This window comes from Brassica napus, chromosome A9 (assembly GCF_020379485.1).
Source record: "Brassica napus cultivar Da-Ae chromosome A9, Da-Ae, whole genome shotgun sequence".
Taxonomy (NCBI): Eukaryota; Viridiplantae; Streptophyta; class Magnoliopsida; order Brassicales; family Brassicaceae; genus Brassica; species Brassica napus.
In genome coordinates, this window is record NC_063442.1 from 13,528,541 (window position 1) to 13,545,438 (window position 16,898).

Sequence of the window (16,898 nt, forward strand, 5' to 3'; positions counted from 1 at the left end):
ACTGTTAAAATTGTTATTTTTTATTTTAGATAAAAATATATTTAAAATATTTGAATTTAAAATGTAAATTAATAACTATATAAATTAGTAAATATTATAATCCTATAAATATTAGTTTAAAGAATTTTTATTGTGGGTTGTTTTTGAGATTCACACTGAGACTAAAACATCATCAACATGTGTTGTATATATATATATATATATATATATTTTGCTGAATTCAACACTAACATATGTTAATTAATAATATTACTTCTAAACCTAAAACAGTGTGTGGGTTTTGAATTGTAGTTTCTTCCATTATAGTAAAACCACCAAGGTTATGTGATATTTAAATTTATCAGCCAAATTGATTCTTAATCAATTCAGTCGTAAAATATTTACAGACGTAAAGCTTTCATAGCTCAGTTGGTTAGAGCACCCGTTTAGTAAGCGGGAGGTCTTGAGTTCAACTCTCAATGAAAGCATGTGAGTAATTCTTCTTGATTTTTTAAAAAAATTTCTACTTTTTTGATTTATTTATAGTCCTCTCGTTATACTATGTCTCGCTGTCTCCGATTCTCTCGTCGCCGTCGCTATTGTTTTTGCTGTCGGTAAGTTTCACTCTCGATTTCTTCTCATTCTCCGACGAGAGTCGATATATTATGTCACTGGCGATGGTAAAAATGTCCCCTTTTTTGGTTTCCCAAGTTTTATTTTACTCGAGCAGGGAACGTGTTCGATGAAATGTCTCAAGAGTATTTCTTGAACAAGCGTGTTTTCACCAATTGTTCTTGTTCAAATCGTAGAAACTTTATCCAGATTCGATCTAATGTTAGTTCTGAAATATAAATTTCATGTCTTTAACGAAAGAAACTGAACCCTAGTTATGAAGAATCGTTGCTTAGAGTTGATCGTAGGGGCTACTGTATTCCACCATAAAGTTTGTACCTTTGTATGAGACATTTACCATTCTAGTTATAAAAACAATATCTCTGAGTCTTGTAATTGAAATGTTGTTCTGTCTTTTTGTTAAACTTATTAGCATACTGTGTGTTTCTTACTTTAACAGGTTTGGTTTAAAGGAAGATGGCAAGTGGTAGCTTGAAACGCCTTGTAACGTCAGCAGTCACTATAGGCATGACTGAAGCAAGGGCGAGGATCTTTGGACATATGCTTAACCCAACAGGACAGAGATCTCCTCATAAAATTTTAAGGAAGAAGCTTTTTGGTGATAAGGTTGCAGAGTGGTATCCATACGACATCAAGAATGAGGATCCTAATGTCTTGGCTAGAGAAGAAAAAGAGTACTCCCCTCCCTTTAAATACTTTTTGTTTTTATTTATCTATTTATTACTTTCTTAGCAAGCCTTAGAGTCGATTTGCATTGACTGAAGCAATGCCTAGATAACTCATTTCCATTGCAAAGAGTAGCCTTGCATTAGTCTAGTGTAGGAGCTTGAGTTTTTTCTGTTCTTGAGTTTGTTTGTTATTGACTTATTGTAGGCGCTTATCGAAGCTTGAGATGCTGAAGCGTCGTGACAAAGGACCACCAACGAAGGGTAACGGAAGACGCGCTGCCAAGCGTAATAAGTAGTAACGGTCCGTAGCTTCCAAAATTAAAAAAAAAAATCTGCATTTTTAGAATCAGATTCTTCTGGTTAATTTCAGATTGAGCTTACTAGTAAAGTCCTCTCTACATAAATATATCATCTTTAAACTTCATTGTTTTACAATATGCTGAGATCACAAAGTTGAAAGCTATTTGCTTCCCTTTTAACTTCATACCAAACTCTGATTTTCTTGGATTTTTACCCTTTAGTATGCGCAAGCTGATACTTGTGTTGCGACATAGTATTAGATTCAAAATATAAACCTATGCGCATTGGTAGGTTCAGAAAAAGGTTCTAGAAAGACCGAATCTTGAGATGGTTTGTGTAACCTGTTTGCTAATATAGTGCACGTGTATTAAATAAACTAACACGAACAAAAAGATTTGCAACTGTGATAGCACTCTGTCAAAGAGAGAGAGAGAGATGGAGCAAGCTCTGAAGATTCAATCTTTGAACACTATACGTTTTCTAAGTTGAAGCAGCTGTATATCTCAAAACCTATTGTTTTTTTCCTTTTCTAATGTGTTGCGTTGTTGTTATCTCTAAAATAATGTAAGAATGATGCTTGCTTGCTCTTGTAAAAATCACACACAAACTTTACTAGTTCTGAGTTACATCTTGTTGAAAGTGTGACGATATTTTTGTTTGAGTAGTGCAATACTAGAAGATATCAAAGAATCAAACACTTTGAATAATCTCTGATTTAAAAGACGTAAGATGCATTTACAAATAATATCAGACCGTCAACCTAAAAAAACGAAAGTCTGAAACTTAGCACGCAAGTACCAAAACATGACCAACCGAAATTAAGACACGGACTCAACTGAAACCTATACACGACTCTTTAACACCGGAAACCTTAATAGCTGCCTTTGATCGCAAACTCCTCTCTTTTTCCTACTTTCGATTGATCTCAGCAGATCAAATCTCCAGGTCTTGGTGGAGCCATCATCATCATCATCACTGGTCCTATTTGTCTTCTAACCGGAGGACAATACTGAAGCATCTGATCTGGCCGTGGTGGAGCCATCGTCATCATCATGGGTCTTCTTTGCAGCGCAACAAAAGGATGTTTCAACAGATCAGCTGCGGTGGACCTGCGTGAGGGCTGCGACGCCATGCACCTTCTCAAGAAGTCATTAGCCACGGGAGACACAAGTCCGGGAAGCCTCCACGCGTAGCAACCTCGCCTCTTCTCAGGCCAGCCACCAAACATCTCAACTACAACACACCCTAGAGACCACATATCAACGGCAGGTCCCACCATCTTCACTCCGCTGGGTCCCAAAGACTCAGGGGGCATGTACTGCGGCGTACCACCAGACAAAGAAGACCTCGAATCCGAACCCGGTTCCTTGGATAAACCAAAATCAGCAAGCTTGAGATCCCACGGCTCTCCGAAGGTCTTGGAAGGGAAGAGGAGAACGTTGGCGGGCTTGAGATCACAGTGAACGTAGCCTCGGGAGTGAAGCGCTTCAAGTCCTTGTAAGATCATAAGAGCCGCACGTCCGACCATGAACTCCGGCATGGGTCTACCACGGAACTGCTGGGAGATGACGTTGTGGAGAGTACCTTTGGAGGCGAACTCCATGTTGATGTAGCAACGGTTGCGATTGAACCCTATGTGAAGATTAGGGCTCGTTGTTTGGACTATGCGTGGATGGTTGCGGAAACGAAGCATGATCCTATGCTCTTTCTCGAGACTTTTGATGAAATCCATTGGAGATGATTTCTCAGCGTATAATTGGTATTTGGAATCTCTCATGAGAGCGACGGAGCCGAAACCACCTTTGCCAAGAAAAGAGACGAACTCTAGTGAAGATGGTTCGTTAACAACAACAACATGCAAAGCTTCGTTGTTGTCTTCTCTGATAATCGTCTTGTTCGACATACTTTGTAAATTATTAGGGTTTTGGAATTCAAACTCTTTCAAGCTTTTCTGTGAGTTGTGTTTTGGTTTGACTTGAGAAACAAAACAAGATATCGAATGAATTGTGTTGCTTCAGAGCTCTTTCTTATTTATAACAGAAAGCTAACTGAGTTGTTCACTAATTTCCTTTTTCGCAAAAGATATGTTTAATTTGTTTTGTGGATAGGTTTGATTTCCTTTTTAGCTGTTTCTTTTCCTTTTTTTTTGTCAACTCTTTCCTTTTGTTTTATTTCTTGGAATATTTTGAATGTTTTGATTGATCTAAACTTTTTTTTACCATAATATCTAATTGGTCACAGATTATACAATGAGTAACCACGTAACGGCGATGGGAGCCGACAAGAAAAAACGGCGATGGATTTCATGATAATTGCCAAGTATGTATATTCTGAGATATAGAGCTGACCAGTCCATCCAAATAATTGAAGTGTCCTAATTTTTAATACTTTATTTTTAAAACTAGGATAAGACCTGCGGAAGGCGCATGGTGAATTTATATGAAAATTATTTATGAAATATTGTATGGAAAAATAAAATTTATATTACTTGATCAAATTAATATTTTTGGCCCTTAAATATTTTTTAAAAAACTTTTTTTAATTACATAATTTGTTTACTGATGAGCTGATCTCATTTTTAAAAATATTTTAGATCAAAAAATTATTTATCGCATAAAAACCTAATGTTTAGGCCGAACAATCTCAAGCCTACTATTTGGTTACAATGAAACTATGCCAACTCAGTTTTATATCATGATTTAGCAATTTAAAAGTTAATTATGGTTATGAGAAGTTTACGTTCACGTGCCAATCCTATCTATCTTCAATATTCATCTCATTTTTGTGTTATTTTTTTTTCATTTTGGTTATTGCTCGATATAAATATTGATTTTTGAGTTTATTCTCATTTCGTTATTTTGTTTTGGCTTGAGATTTAAGATTTAAAATTATTAAAGAGATATATACTTAGGTAAAGATCCGCGTCTTGTGCAGAACAAATAAATATTTTATATTTATTACTTATTTTATGTTTTTTTGCATATTATAAAATAAAAATTATATTTTAAATAACTAAGAAATCAGTTACTATTGTATAATAAATTGGCATGCACATATAAATCAAACGACCGATCTTGTTTACTCGCAATCATTTTAGGGTAAATAAATCAAAACAATCAATTTTAACTATCATATATGATATATAATTAAATTTAAATGATATTACCATATATATATATAGTATACTTTCAATATGGATATTTATTAAATGAGGTTTCTACTCATATGGTTTTATGATTATTTACATATTTGTGTAACAAAAATTTACACCAACAATTTTTTTAATATGGAATGTTTAGTGGTTTCAATAATTTATAATCATTTTAAAAAAAACAATGAAGATTTCAAAATAAAAATATTAACTTTTCAATATATGTTTAACGTAAATATCAAAATATAAGTATATATTTTCATATGATGTATAGTTTAATTTAAACGATATGAAATATATATATTAACATAAACACCTATTAAAATAAAATTATTTATTCATATGACTTTATAATCATTGTATCTTATTATAGAAAAAAAATTAAACCTTGATCACAAATATTTATGTGCGACTTTTAACAATTTTAGTAATTTATAAACATTTTGAAAAATTCAAAATACAACACATACAAAAAAAATCTGAATTTTTATTATATTATTAATGTAATTGTGTAATTTATTTTAATAATAAATAATTAAAGAAAAATGATAGAAAGTATTTAGATTGTTAGTAAATCTTTATTAATTAAAATCATTAATTGCCATATATATCTTAATAATATTTGATAATTCCGTAGGTTTTATTTAAGGAAAGAATATTTAATAATTTTATTTTGATAAATGAATGATTCGTAATGGATATACTATATAATACAACATTCCTTAGAAATTTAATTTTGGACTAACAAAATTCTCAATTGATTCTCAACCCGCCACGTAAGCAAAATTATCATTCTAATTACGTGACAACTCAGCATGAAACGTTTTTAATTAATACAAACTACAAGTTATAACTTTTTAAATATTTTTCTATTAATATATAGGGGATGTTTATGGCCGATTTAGGGCTGTGTTAAAGAAGTAACGGATTTTGATAGGGTTTGAACCTATTAGATAAATTATGTTGTTTGGGTAAATAACAATATTTGGTGTAGGGTTAGAACTTCAAAAATGAATTTTCTTTTTAAATCCGTAAAATTGAGTTTTCTTCGTCGAAATATGAAAAATAAGTTTTACCGTCAAAATCTCAAAATCAAGTTTTTTTCGCCAAAATCGAGGTCTCCCTCCCAAAAAAAAAATTTCAAAACTGAAGTATTCCACCAAAATTGCATAATTGAGTTTTCCCAACAGATAACAAAAAAAAAAAAAAAGTTTTCCCAACAAAACTGTAAAACTGAGTTTCTCTACCAAAACCGTAAAATTGAGTTTTCCGCAAAATCTGTAAAACTGAATTTTCCTGCCAAAATCGTTAAATTGAGTTTTTCCACCAAAACCCGCCCGCATAATCAAGTTTTTCGTTAGACTTGCAAAATATTATTTTTTGACAAAACTGCAAAAATTGAATTTCTCGCACAATCTTGTTTTCCTCTTAAAATCCCAAAACCACAAAACATTGTTTGATTGTATTATATATCTTTTAATGAAATTGCTGTAATTATCTAAATCACTTGTTGATATATATTATCTGCTTGTGTTTTAAAAGATGTTGTAAAATAAGCTAGCCTTAACCCAACCCTTCGTACATAAACTATTAGGGTTAAACTAAGATGGAGCAAGCTCTGAAGATTCAATCTTTGAATACTATACGTTTCTAGAGCTGAAGCAGCTGTGTATCTCAAAACCTATTGCTTTTTTCCTTTTCTAATGTGTTGTGTTGTTGTTATCTCTAAAATAATGTAAGAATGATGCTTGCTTGCTCTTGTAAAAATCACACACAAACTTTACTAGTTCTGAGTTACATCTTGTTGAAAGTGTGGCGACATTTTTGTTTGATTAGTGCAATACTAGAAGATATCAAAGAATCAAACACTTAGAATAAACTCTGATATAAGAGACGTAAGATGCATTTACAAATAATATCAGACCTTGAACCTAAAAAGCGAGAGTGTCTGAAACTTAGCACGCAAGTACCAAAACATGACCAACTGAAATTAAGACACGGACTCAACTGAAACCTATACACGACTCTTTAACAACCGAAAAACCTAAACAGCTGCCTTTGATCGCAAATTCCTCTCTTTTTTCCTATTTTTGATTGATCTCAGCAGATCAAATCTCCAGGTCTTGGTGGAGCCATCATCATCATCATCACTGGTCCTATTTGTCTTCTAACCGGAGGAGGACAATATTGAAGCATCTGATCTGGCCGTGGTGGAGCCATCGTCATCATCATGGGTCTTCTTTGCAGCGCAACAAAAGGATGTTTCAACAGATCCGCTGCGGTGGATCTGCGCGAGGGCTGCGACGCCATGCACCTTCTCAAGAAGTCATTAGCCACCGGAGACACAAGTCCGGGAAGCCTCCACGCGTAGCAACCTTGCCTCTTCTCAGGCCAGCCACCAAACATCTCAACCACAACACACCCTAGAGACCACATATCAACGGCAGGTCCCACCATCTTCACTCCGTTGGGTCCCAAAGACTCAGGGGGCATGTACTGCGGCGTACCACCAGACAAAGAAGACCTAGAATCCGAACCCGGTTCCTTGGATAAACCGAAATCAGCAAGCTTGAGATCCCACGGCTCTCCGAAGGTCTTGGAAGGGAAGAGGAGAACGTTGGCGGGCTTGAGATCACAGTGAACGTAGCCTCGGGAGTGAAGCGCTTCAAGTCCTTGTAAGATCATAAGAGCCGCACGTCCGACCATGAACTCCGGCATGGGTCTACCACGGAACTGCTGGGAGATGACGTTGTGGAGAGTACCTTTGGAGGCGAACTCCATGTTGATGTAGCAACGGTTGCGATTGAACCCTATGTGAAGATTAGGGCTCGTTGTTTGGACTATGCGTGGATGGTTGCGGAAACGTAGCATGATCCTATGTTCTTTCTCGAGACTCTTGATGAAATCCATTGGAGATGATTTCTCAGCGTATAATTGGTATTTGGAATCTCTCATGAGAGCTACGGAACCAAAACCACCTTTGCCGAGAAAAGAGACGAACTCTAGTGAAGATGGTTCGTTAACAACAACAACATTCGAAGCTTTGCTGTTGTCTTCTTTAATCATCGTCTTAGACATGCTGTTTCTACGAATCAGAAGTCGCTCTATCTTATTTGGTGTTTCGTTGTTTGGTTTGAGGGACTGAATGAATGATATGTTTCTAAAAGCTTAATCTAATTTATAAGAAGACTGAAGTCGGCTGTTCAGTATTTTCCTTGAATTTCCTTTTTCACGTAACAGATTGTTTAATTTCCTTTTTTATTATACCAAGTTAACAAACTCTTAAACAGAACTAAACCGGCTCGATTCAATTGGCTCCGGTTTACTTTCCTATGTTTTACTTGGTTTACCTCAGGAAATCAACTCCCTTCAAGGGTTCAATCTTCCTCTGGTCTCGATCTGAATCTCTCTCTCTCTCTCTCTGGCAGGTACGTATTGATTTCTCCGTTTCTCTGCGATGCATTTGGATCATTATCTTTTTCATGTTCGGGTGCTTGTTTATTATCGATTGATTTCGCAGTTGAATTATCACATGGCGAACTGAGAACGCACTGTCTCTCCATAAACACTTTAAAATTTCTATGACAAGACCTGCTTGTTTCATGTCCTGAATCATGATTGTTGTTGATTGATGCCTTAAGAAACTGAATTGCAGTTTCTCGTTGACAATGGCAATTTTTACAGCTTTAAAATTTGCTCTTTTGTAAGGGGTGGGTGCAGGCAGATAAGACACAATACTGAAACTTGTGTGTTTTGTGTTCCAGGAAACATAAAAAAAAAAAAGACGGAATCTAGTTAGGGATTTTGTAATGGCGAACACTGCTTGCTTTATGATTGTGGCTCGGAATGATATTCCCATCTATGAAGCTGAAGTTGGATCTGCTGCTAAAGTAAAATGACTCTGTATTCATTCTTGTTTCATTATACTTTGGTTAATAATAACTGGAAATTTCACTGCCTTCTTGGTTTGATTTTTATATTATTAAGGTGCACATAACGCCATTTTTTTTCCTATTTGGCAGAGAGAAGATGCGGCTCAACTGCACCAGTTTATATTACATGCCGCGTTGGATGTCGTCCAAGACTTAGCATGGACTACAAGTGCCATGTAAGTATATATTCTCTTGTGAAATTATTTGAAGGATTCGTCTCACTATCATATATATAACTCTTTGATCAGGTTCTTGAAGTCTGTCGACAGATTCAACGATCTGGTTGTCTCAGTCTATGTTACTGCAGGTCATATCCTTTTTTTATTAGAACAGCTATTTTTGCTTCTTCTCCTTCAGATTCATCCATCTAAATGTCTCTCTTGGGTCCAGTTTTTAAAATGCTTGTTTGTTTCTTCCTTAATTTAACAACACATACTCGTCTCATGCTCCTTCATGATTCACGTAATGAGGATGGCATCAAGAGCTTCTTCCAGGAGGTGCATGAGCTTTATATAAAGGTCAGAAAGAAAAATTTATTTATTTTGATAGATTTGTAGTTGTTGTCTTTGTCTTGATTTGGTTGCACCGTAGCAACACAATCTCTATTGCATCACCATCATGGAAGTTTTTTTTTTCGTTTGTTCATGCAGATTCTTCTGAATCCCTTGTATCTGCCTGGTTCTCGCATCACATCGACGCATTTTGACACCAAGGTACGTGCACTAGCAAGAAAGTACCTCTAGAGAAGACCGAGATTCTGTCTTCCAGCTCAATTTCCTTGGTCCCATATCGCAATTGTTTCGTCTTTGATTGTTATCCAGCCTCTACTTTCTTTGTAATATCGAAAATATTTGCTAGTAAACATAGAATGAAAAAGGAAGAGTTTTCTTTGCAACGTGCATTAGGGTAATATCCAAAACAATTGTTTCATGCGTATGTATTTTTCTGAGATGTGTTTCAGTGTCAAACATTGCTGGTGTTCTCGTTGTTTATCTATTTCACTTCATTACAATGGATTCACGGATGGATTGTATCAGTTTTCATGTCTGTTTCACTTCATCACAATGGATTAGTAGCTGATGTTAAGCTCAAGGAATCAATCTTGTTCAAAGCACAGAGATGACCATAACAATCAAAGATCAAAACTTTTCGGCCATCCCTGAATCCATTGTGATGAAGTGAACCAGACAGACATGGCAACGATGTCCCCGTTGTTTGACAGTGATTCTCAGTCCAACACAAAACCAGAAGTCTCCAGTTTTGTGTATATCCAAAGCTTTCTCTTACTGAGTTGTAGTTTCCCAATGAAGCATTCTCCCCAAGATTTTATAACAACCCATCCTTGGGTAAGTTTCTGCTAAAATTACAAAAGTTTTGTACCAAGGAAGATGCCTTCCAGAGCTGAAGCAGCTGTTTAACTCAAAACATATTACAGCTTGTGTTATCTCTAAATAAAGTAATAGTAGTTATGATATGCATCTTGTTGAAAGTGGCTTAATATTTTAATATTGATCTTGGACTTTGTTAATCACTTGCATATGTTCAGAGATGTCTCAAGATTAGGTTGGTGATAATATTATAACTTTAAGAATTTTATAATAGATGATGGCTCAGCAATAGATGTAGTGACCTCCTCTCCAAGTTTCAGAGTCTTCCTCTCCAAGTCTCAAGTAGACCATAAAAAGAGCTTTGGGACTCATTCTGATCCACACAACATACAATCTTCTCCCACGGATTTTGCTTGGGTATTCGTTCTACGTTAATATAGGTATTGATTCTTGAACTCTGTTCTGTATCAATATATGCTAGCAGTCTCGCCATATTGTAGAAATTGTGGTTTCAAACATACGTTAAAATCTCATTGAATTACATTTTTACAATGAAATTACTATGCTGAGACAAAGTTTAAAGCTATAATGCTTCCTTTTTGACTAAAAATGTCAATGGCTTCTATTATCTCTGTATACTCTTGTTTTTCTTCTTGTTAGTATGCACAAGCTAATGTATTTGAACATCTGAAAATGCTACAAAGTAGGTACCATATAATATTTGTAGATAACATTTTATTTCCTGTTTTTTTTTTGGTGAAAGTGGCAACATTCATTGAATGTGTTAGTCCAGAGAAGTTAAAAAAGAAACGAATTGTTTATTATGGCTAGTGGTATAACTGTAATCGCATATTGCAAAGAGACGTACAATACTTGAACACACTCAACTAAACTACAAGATTCGTCTAGTGTTCAGCATTGTGTCAGAGGAATGGAGGAGCAAGCTCTGAAGATTCAATCTATATTCATTTATCCGATCAAATCTTGTCGTGGAATCTCTGTCTCTCAGGCAACTGTAACTCAAACTGGTAAGTTATGAACATATGAATCGTCTCTTCTTCTTCATGTTCGTTTTATTCCTGAGAAAAAAGTTTGGTGTTAATATGTGGAAAATGCTATGTAGGATTTCAATGGGACCGGTATTGGTTAGCTGTGAACTACAAGGGAAGAGCATACACTCAAAAAGTTGAGCCAAAGCTTGCTCTTGTTGAATCTGAGCTTCCTAAGGAAGCTTTCTTTGAAGACTGGAAGCCAACAAAGAATTCGTTTTTGGGTGAATATTCTGTTAACAAAGTATACAAAGTTTTGTATGAATTTATCATCTTGATTATTCATCTTTGCAGTGGTAAGAGCTCCTGGAATGAGTCCTTTAAAGATTCCATTGACTAAACCAAGCTCGGTGGCAGAAGGTGTGTCCATGTGGGAATGGTCTGGATCTGCCTTTGATGAAGGAGAAGAAGCTGCTAAATGGTTTTCTGATTATCTCGGAAAACAAAGCCGTTTGGTTCGGTTTAATAAAGGTTTTTATTCTACATATGATCTTTTCACAAGCATAAAGTTTTTGATGCATAGAGTTTGATTAACCTCTTTTTTTTAAATGATACAGAAACTGAAACTAGACCTTCACCTCCTGAGTATGCAGCTGGTTACTCTACCACATTTGCTAATACATTCCCTTTCATGGTTTCTTCACAGGTGAGCCAATATAGATAGTTCCAATATCCGTAAGCTATATAATATGCATTTGATCTTCCTCTTGTGTTATTTGTTCTTAGGCTTCTTTGGACAAGCTGAATACAATTCTTACTGAACCGGTGCCTATTAATCGCTTTCGACCCAAGTAAAAATTATTATTCATCCTGAGTTCTTAATATCTTCAAACAATGGTAGTTTTCTTCATAATCTTGATTTTTTTTGGTTCTCTTGTAGCATTCTGGTCGATAATTGTGATCCTTTTGGTGAAGATCTTTGGGATGAAATCAAGATAAATGATCTGGTCTTCCAAGGAGTTAGGCTATGTAGCCGCTGCAAGGTGAGTATGATGTGGAAAAGTTAAATACTCTCCGATTCTTTAACTTGAAGGGTTCTTATAACTGTTTTCTTCTTTCAGTTGCCAACTGTGAATCAAGAAACCGGAGTTCCAGATGCAACTGAACCAATTGAAACTCTGATGAAATTCAGATCAGACAAAGTCTTAATGCCACACAAGAAACCGCATGGAAAAGTAATAGATATTTGAAACGTATAAAAGATTTCAAGTATTCTTGATTTACCTGGTGTGGATGCTAAACCAGTTTATGACAGGTTTTCTTTGGTAAGGATATGGTTTGGAATTGGAACACAACCAATAACCAAGGCAAAGGCAGTAAGATAATCAAAGTTGGTGATTCCATCTCTGTCCTAAGGATGATCTCTTCCGTATCTGAAGCAGCTGTTTAAAGTCGAATCGAATATAAACATTTTGCTTCTTCTGTTGTGTTGTTATCTCTAAATAATTTTTTTTTTGAAAAGATGCTTTCTTGCTCATGTAAACTTAGAAACTTCACTTGTTCTGAGTTTTCACCATGTTCATGTGTGATTTCATTGGTTTGAATTGTCTCAGTTATTCTTAACCTTTTAAAACCCGAGTACTTGGATTAAATCTTGAAAAGTAATAAAAAGGATCCTTCACCAGGTTCTTGAAGTCATGGATAGGTTTCAAGGATCTTGTAGATTTATAAGAAGACATCTTTAAGCATGAAACGTTTTACTTGAAAAAACAAATGTTCAAACTATTATACATTAGAAGACTTCATGCTTAGGGTGGTCTCTTCTTTAACATTTAAATTTATTAGACTCCAAAAGTTGTTGAACAGAAACCAAATCAGGAAGCACAAATAGATTCTGCTTTTCTTTAGTCTTTAGTATCTTGTGTCTTAAATTTATCAAGCAACAAAGCATTGCCGGAACATCATCTTAGAGAATAATGTCTTTTTTTACTTTTCCAAAAAAACTTTGAATTGGTTTTGTCGAGAAATCAATCAAAATCCCCCGTCAAAAATTTAAACAATAATAAATTTAAATAATAATGTGTAATATATAAATAATGCTTAACTCTATCGTGACTTGGTGAGTACAGACAGTGGTATAAGAAGTGTGCCAAATTTGAAAACTGTTTTAGAGGTTAAAAATTAAAATTTTGTATGGTATTTGGTTTGAGGGAAAGAATATTGCGAAACCAATTAAAATCTCATATTAGAAGTTTAGAAACACAATATCATATCTAATTTTTGATTCGTATGATGCGTTTTATGGAAAGAGCCTGAAAACAAATTCATACAAATCTGGTCTCTTGAGTGTAAAGTGGATAGTATCTTAAAAGTTGGTGAGATAGAATTGGATATGGACTTGAAAAAAGCCCAGTAACAATAACTATATTGAGAGAAAGTTAAAAGCTACTTTGCTTCCTCTTCCTGATGGACTAATGTCATATTTTAGATACGTATCCCGTTTTAGATAGATTTTTACTTATTTGGGGGTGTCAAAGTGATAGCATCCATTGGATGGGGCTGGTCCAGTAAAATAAAAAAAAAAGATTTTAATATGGTGGTGATGTGTAACGGATGTATAACCACATTTTAAAGAGTTGTAGAATTCTTGGAACACTCAAAAAGAAAACTACAAGATTCCTTGGTGTACTATAGCACTTTTGAGAGAGAAAATGGAGGGTCAAGCTCTGAAGATTCAATCTTTAATCATTTTTCCGATCAAATCTTGCCGTGGAATCTCTGTCCCTCAGGCAACTGTAACTCAGACTGGTAAACCTGAGATAATTTTTTTTAATTGGAGTGAAAGTGATAGAAAAAAGATTATGCATGCAATTATAAAATGTATTTTTGACTATGAAGTTGTTTTGTCTTTGTTATGGATCTAATGGATACTTTTGACATGCATTGTGTAAACTGAAGGATTTGAATGGGACCGGTATTGGTTAGTTGTGAACCATAAAGGAAGAGCATGCACTCAAAACGTTGAGCCAAAGCTTGCTCTTGTTGAAGCAGAGCTGCCCAAGGAAGCCTTCTTTGAAGATTGGGAGCCAACAAAGAACTCCTTTTTGGGTAAAACGTCTTTGGTTTAAAAATTGACAAAAAGTTTTGTCAGAATTGAGAGTTACGACGTGTTTGTTCTTTTGATCTTGTAGTGGTGAGAGCTCCTGGTATGAGTCTGTTAAAAATTCCATTGACTACACCAAGCTGGGTGGCAGAAGGTGTGTCCATGTGGGAATGGTCTGGCTCTGCGTTTGATGAAGGAGAAGAAGCTGCTAAATGGTTTTCAGATTATCTCGGAAAACAAAGCCGTCTGGTTCGGTTTAACAAAGGTTTTAGCCTTTTTCTTGTTCTTGTGATCTTTGTTATAAGCAAAAGATTTTGATGCATTGATAGTTAATCAATTTTTTTTTTTTTTTTTTGATATAGAAACCGAATGTAGAGCTACACCTCCTCAGTATGCAGTAGGTTACTCTACAACATTTTCAAACACATTTCCGTTTCTGGTTTCATCTCAGGTGAGCTAATATCGATAATTCCAATATAAATAAAATTAGAATATGCATTTTGATATTTTACCTTTTGTTCTTAGGCTTCTTTGGACCATCTGAATACACTTCTGCCAGAACCAGTGCCTATGAACCGTTTTAGAGCCAAGTAAACTATTATTTCTCTTGAATCCTTTTTAATATCTTCATAATCTTGATTTTCTTGTTTCTCTTTGTAGCATTGTTGTGGAGAATGGTGATCCTTTCGATGAAGATCTTTGGGATGAGATCAAGATAAACGACTTAGTCTTCAAAGGAGTTAGGCTATGTTACCGCTGCAAGGTGAATAATAATATATGAACTAGTAAACTACACTTTGATTCTTTAATTTGAAGAATGTTTCTAACTCTTTTTCTCTTTCAGATAACAACTGTGGATCAAGAAACCGGGGTTCCGTCGACCGAACCAATCCAAACTCTTAGGAAATTCAGATCAGACACACTCTTAATGCCAGACAAGAAATCTCAGAGAAAGGTTAGTTATTTGAGACCTCTAATAAAAGGATTTCAAGCTCTTCTTGATGCAACAAATGATATCGGTTTCGGTTTATGACAGGTTTTCTTTGGTAAGGAGATGGTTTGGAATTGGAACATATCCAACAGCCAAGGCAAAGGCACCAAGACAATCAAAGTTGGTGATTCCATCTCTATCCTAAGTAAGATCCCTTCCATAACTGAAGCAGCTACTTGAAGTCATAAAATATAAACATGTGTTGTGTTGTGTAACCATCTCAAAATAAGGTAGACAGAGATACTTTCTTAATCATGTAAACTATTATAAACTTCACCTTGTTGGAAGTATGATTTGGTTTGAATAGTTTTAATTGTTTCTTGCCTTTGAAACTCGTTTTTACTCATTACAAGAAGAAGAAAGAGCCAAAATGTGCAATACTACAATACATTAGATTCCTTAGAGGTCTCTTGATTAACATTTCAACTTATCAGACTCCAAAAGCTGTTGAACAGCAACTAAATCAGGAAGCACAACAGCTCCAGCTTCTCTCCAGTCTTTAGCAGCTTCTGTCTTAAACCTATCAAGCAACAAAGCATGCATCCCAGTACTCTTCGCCGGGACATAATCTTTACGCATACTATCTCCAATATGCAGAACCTCTTCAGGCCTTATGTTGTTCCCAGCTCTCTCTAACGCCAGCTTGTATATCCTCGGATCTGGCTTCTCTATCCCTTCCATACCAGAGAACACACCAAAGTCCCACTCTCCCTAAATACCAGATCAACCAAAACATGAGTCAACTTTTGAAACACAATGAGTTCTGTTCATTAGCGAGACTCTTCAGTACCTTGTTCAAACCCAAGGCAGGTAAAATAACTTCTTGATATCGATACTCCGCGTTGCTAACAAGTCCAACTATAAGCCCTTTCTCCCGTGCCCATCTCAAGAAAGGTCGAGAATCTTGAAACACAGAGTAAGGTGCAGCAGAGCCAAACGTTGAGTAGATTCTTCTAAACACTTTCTCAAACGTTTCCTCATCATAGTCATACCCTGCCTATTCATAACCAAACCCCTTAACCTCAAAGTAACCAACACACATAAGATGATAGCAAAATCAAATTTTCAAATATACCTTGACGAATGAATCTCTCACGCAGGTTTTCCACCAAGCAATGTTTGGCATTTTGGAGAAACCGAAACAAGGATACTTTTGAGCCATGTCTGTATAAGCAATTTTGAAACCTTCATGGACTCGTGTGTAGTCAGGACATGGCAAGCCAACGGCTTTAGCAGCCATACAGTAGTAATCACCAAGCTCTCCTTTGTAAGCTATGAGTGTACCCGTTACATCTACTGTGATACACCTTAGCTTCGACAAAAGCGACATCGTTTTGGGCAAGATTCTTTTAACACAAAGAAGCTGCACAATAAAAACACCAAAGATGATCACTTTGCTAACATACAGATGCGAAATGAAGATCCTTTTTGGCTAATTAATAACACAGAGCAAATAAATGATCGAATCTAATATCATTAGTAGAATCTTATCATCGTACGGACACAACACAAAGACGAAAGCTTTATACAACAAAAGCACGAAACTTTCGGAGAGAGAGAGGTACCCAGAAGGTGAGAATCGAGAAGTGATTCACATGGAAGACATTGGTTTCTTCTTCAATTGGGTTATCTACTGGAAATGAGATCAGGAAGAAGGGACTGTCTTTGTTTTATACACACGAGGTTGAATCTATTACAAGAAAAATTAATAAATAAAGTTGAATCTATACGTGTTTGCGTGTGATTGCGCACACAGACAAAATCGACAAAGCTAATTGGATTTTTAACCACAATTAATATTCTTTTGGTGCGAGATAAGATTTC

The 16,898-nt window shown here is 35.4% G+C and overlaps 7 protein-coding genes and 1 non-coding gene across 9 annotated transcripts; 5 read left to right on the top strand and 3 right to left on the bottom strand.

The window, feature by feature from the left end:
• The first annotated feature begins 393 nt into the window (after positions 1 to 393).
• TRNAT-AGU lies at positions 394 to 467 on the top strand. The gene has a single exon. It is a non-coding gene; the product is annotated as a tRNA-Thr (tRNA).
• Positions 468 to 514: 47 nt separating this feature from the next.
• On the top strand, positions 515 to 1,764 carry BNAA09G17220D. The gene is made up of 3 exons (XM_013803955.3): positions 515 to 593; positions 1,052 to 1,286; positions 1,486 to 1,764. The coding sequence occupies exons 2-3, from the start codon at positions 1,069 to 1,071 to the stop codon at positions 1,574 to 1,576; spliced, it is 309 nt and encodes a 102-aa protein (XP_013659409.1). The 5' UTR covers positions 515 to 593; positions 1,052 to 1,068; the 3' UTR covers positions 1,577 to 1,764.
• Positions 1,765 to 1,928: 164 nt separating this feature from the next.
• On the bottom strand, positions 1,929 to 4,278 carry LOC106362937 (mitogen-activated protein kinase kinase kinase 20). The gene has a single exon (XM_013802759.3). It carries the CDS (start codon positions 3,481 to 3,483, stop codon positions 2,506 to 2,508), a length of 978 nt encoding a protein of 325 aa, XP_013658213.1. The 5' UTR covers positions 3,484 to 4,278; the 3' UTR covers positions 1,929 to 2,505.
• A 1,037-nt stretch (positions 4,279 to 5,315) lies between these two features.
• Positions 5,316 to 7,941, bottom strand: LOC106362936 (mitogen-activated protein kinase kinase kinase 20). The gene has a single exon (XM_013802758.3). The coding sequence runs from the start codon at positions 7,807 to 7,809 to the stop codon at positions 6,832 to 6,834; it is 978 nt and encodes a 325-aa protein (XP_013658212.2). The 5' UTR covers positions 7,810 to 7,941; the 3' UTR covers positions 5,316 to 6,831.
• A 115-nt stretch (positions 7,942 to 8,056) lies between these two features.
• Positions 8,057 to 9,675, top strand: LOC106366696 (trafficking protein particle complex subunit 2-like). The gene is made up of 6 exons (XM_013806357.3): positions 8,057 to 8,159; positions 8,496 to 8,621; positions 8,754 to 8,839; positions 8,912 to 8,973; positions 9,096 to 9,181; positions 9,314 to 9,675. Exons 2-6 carry the CDS (start codon positions 8,541 to 8,543, stop codon positions 9,404 to 9,406), a joined length of 408 nt encoding a protein of 135 aa, XP_013661811.1. The 5' UTR covers positions 8,057 to 8,159; positions 8,496 to 8,540; the 3' UTR covers positions 9,407 to 9,675.
• A 103-nt stretch (positions 9,676 to 9,778) lies between these two features.
• LOC106366695 (mitochondrial amidoxime reducing component 2) lies at positions 9,779 to 12,501 on the top strand. Of its 2 annotated transcripts, XM_013806356.3 has the most exons (10): positions 9,779 to 10,009; positions 10,266 to 10,431; positions 10,901 to 11,019; positions 11,115 to 11,264; positions 11,335 to 11,511; positions 11,598 to 11,686; positions 11,767 to 11,831; positions 11,921 to 12,023; positions 12,102 to 12,215; positions 12,296 to 12,501. In XM_013806356.3, the coding sequence occupies exons 3-10, from the start codon at positions 10,923 to 10,925 to the stop codon at positions 12,428 to 12,430; spliced, it is 930 nt and encodes a 309-aa protein (XP_013661810.1). In that variant the 5' UTR covers positions 9,779 to 10,009; positions 10,266 to 10,431; positions 10,901 to 10,922; the 3' UTR covers positions 12,431 to 12,501. The 2 variants fall into 2 exon arrangements, with proteins under 2 accessions (XP_013661810.1, XP_022548463.1); XM_022692742.2 differs by having other exon boundaries at positions 9,900 to 10,431; positions 10,908 to 11,019.
• A 1,069-nt stretch (positions 12,502 to 13,570) lies between these two features.
• On the top strand, positions 13,571 to 15,399 carry LOC106366692 (mitochondrial amidoxime reducing component 2). Its single transcript, XM_013806354.3, has 8 exons — positions 13,571 to 13,788; positions 13,939 to 14,088; positions 14,172 to 14,348; positions 14,446 to 14,534; positions 14,609 to 14,673; positions 14,744 to 14,846; positions 14,928 to 15,038; positions 15,120 to 15,399. The coding sequence occupies exons 1-8, from the start codon at positions 13,692 to 13,694 to the stop codon at positions 15,252 to 15,254; spliced, it is 927 nt and encodes a 308-aa protein (XP_013661808.1). The 5' UTR covers positions 13,571 to 13,691; the 3' UTR covers positions 15,255 to 15,399.
• Positions 15,368 to 16,898, bottom strand: LOC106366694 (haloacid dehalogenase-like hydrolase domain-containing protein 3). The gene is made up of 4 exons (XM_013806355.3): positions 16,640 to 16,898; positions 16,150 to 16,437; positions 15,865 to 16,071; positions 15,368 to 15,785 (listed from the first exon to the last, which is right to left on the bottom strand). The coding sequence occupies exons 2-4, from the start codon at positions 16,402 to 16,404 to the stop codon at positions 15,489 to 15,491; spliced, it is 759 nt and encodes a 252-aa protein (XP_013661809.1). The 5' UTR covers positions 16,405 to 16,437; positions 16,640 to 16,898; the 3' UTR covers positions 15,368 to 15,488.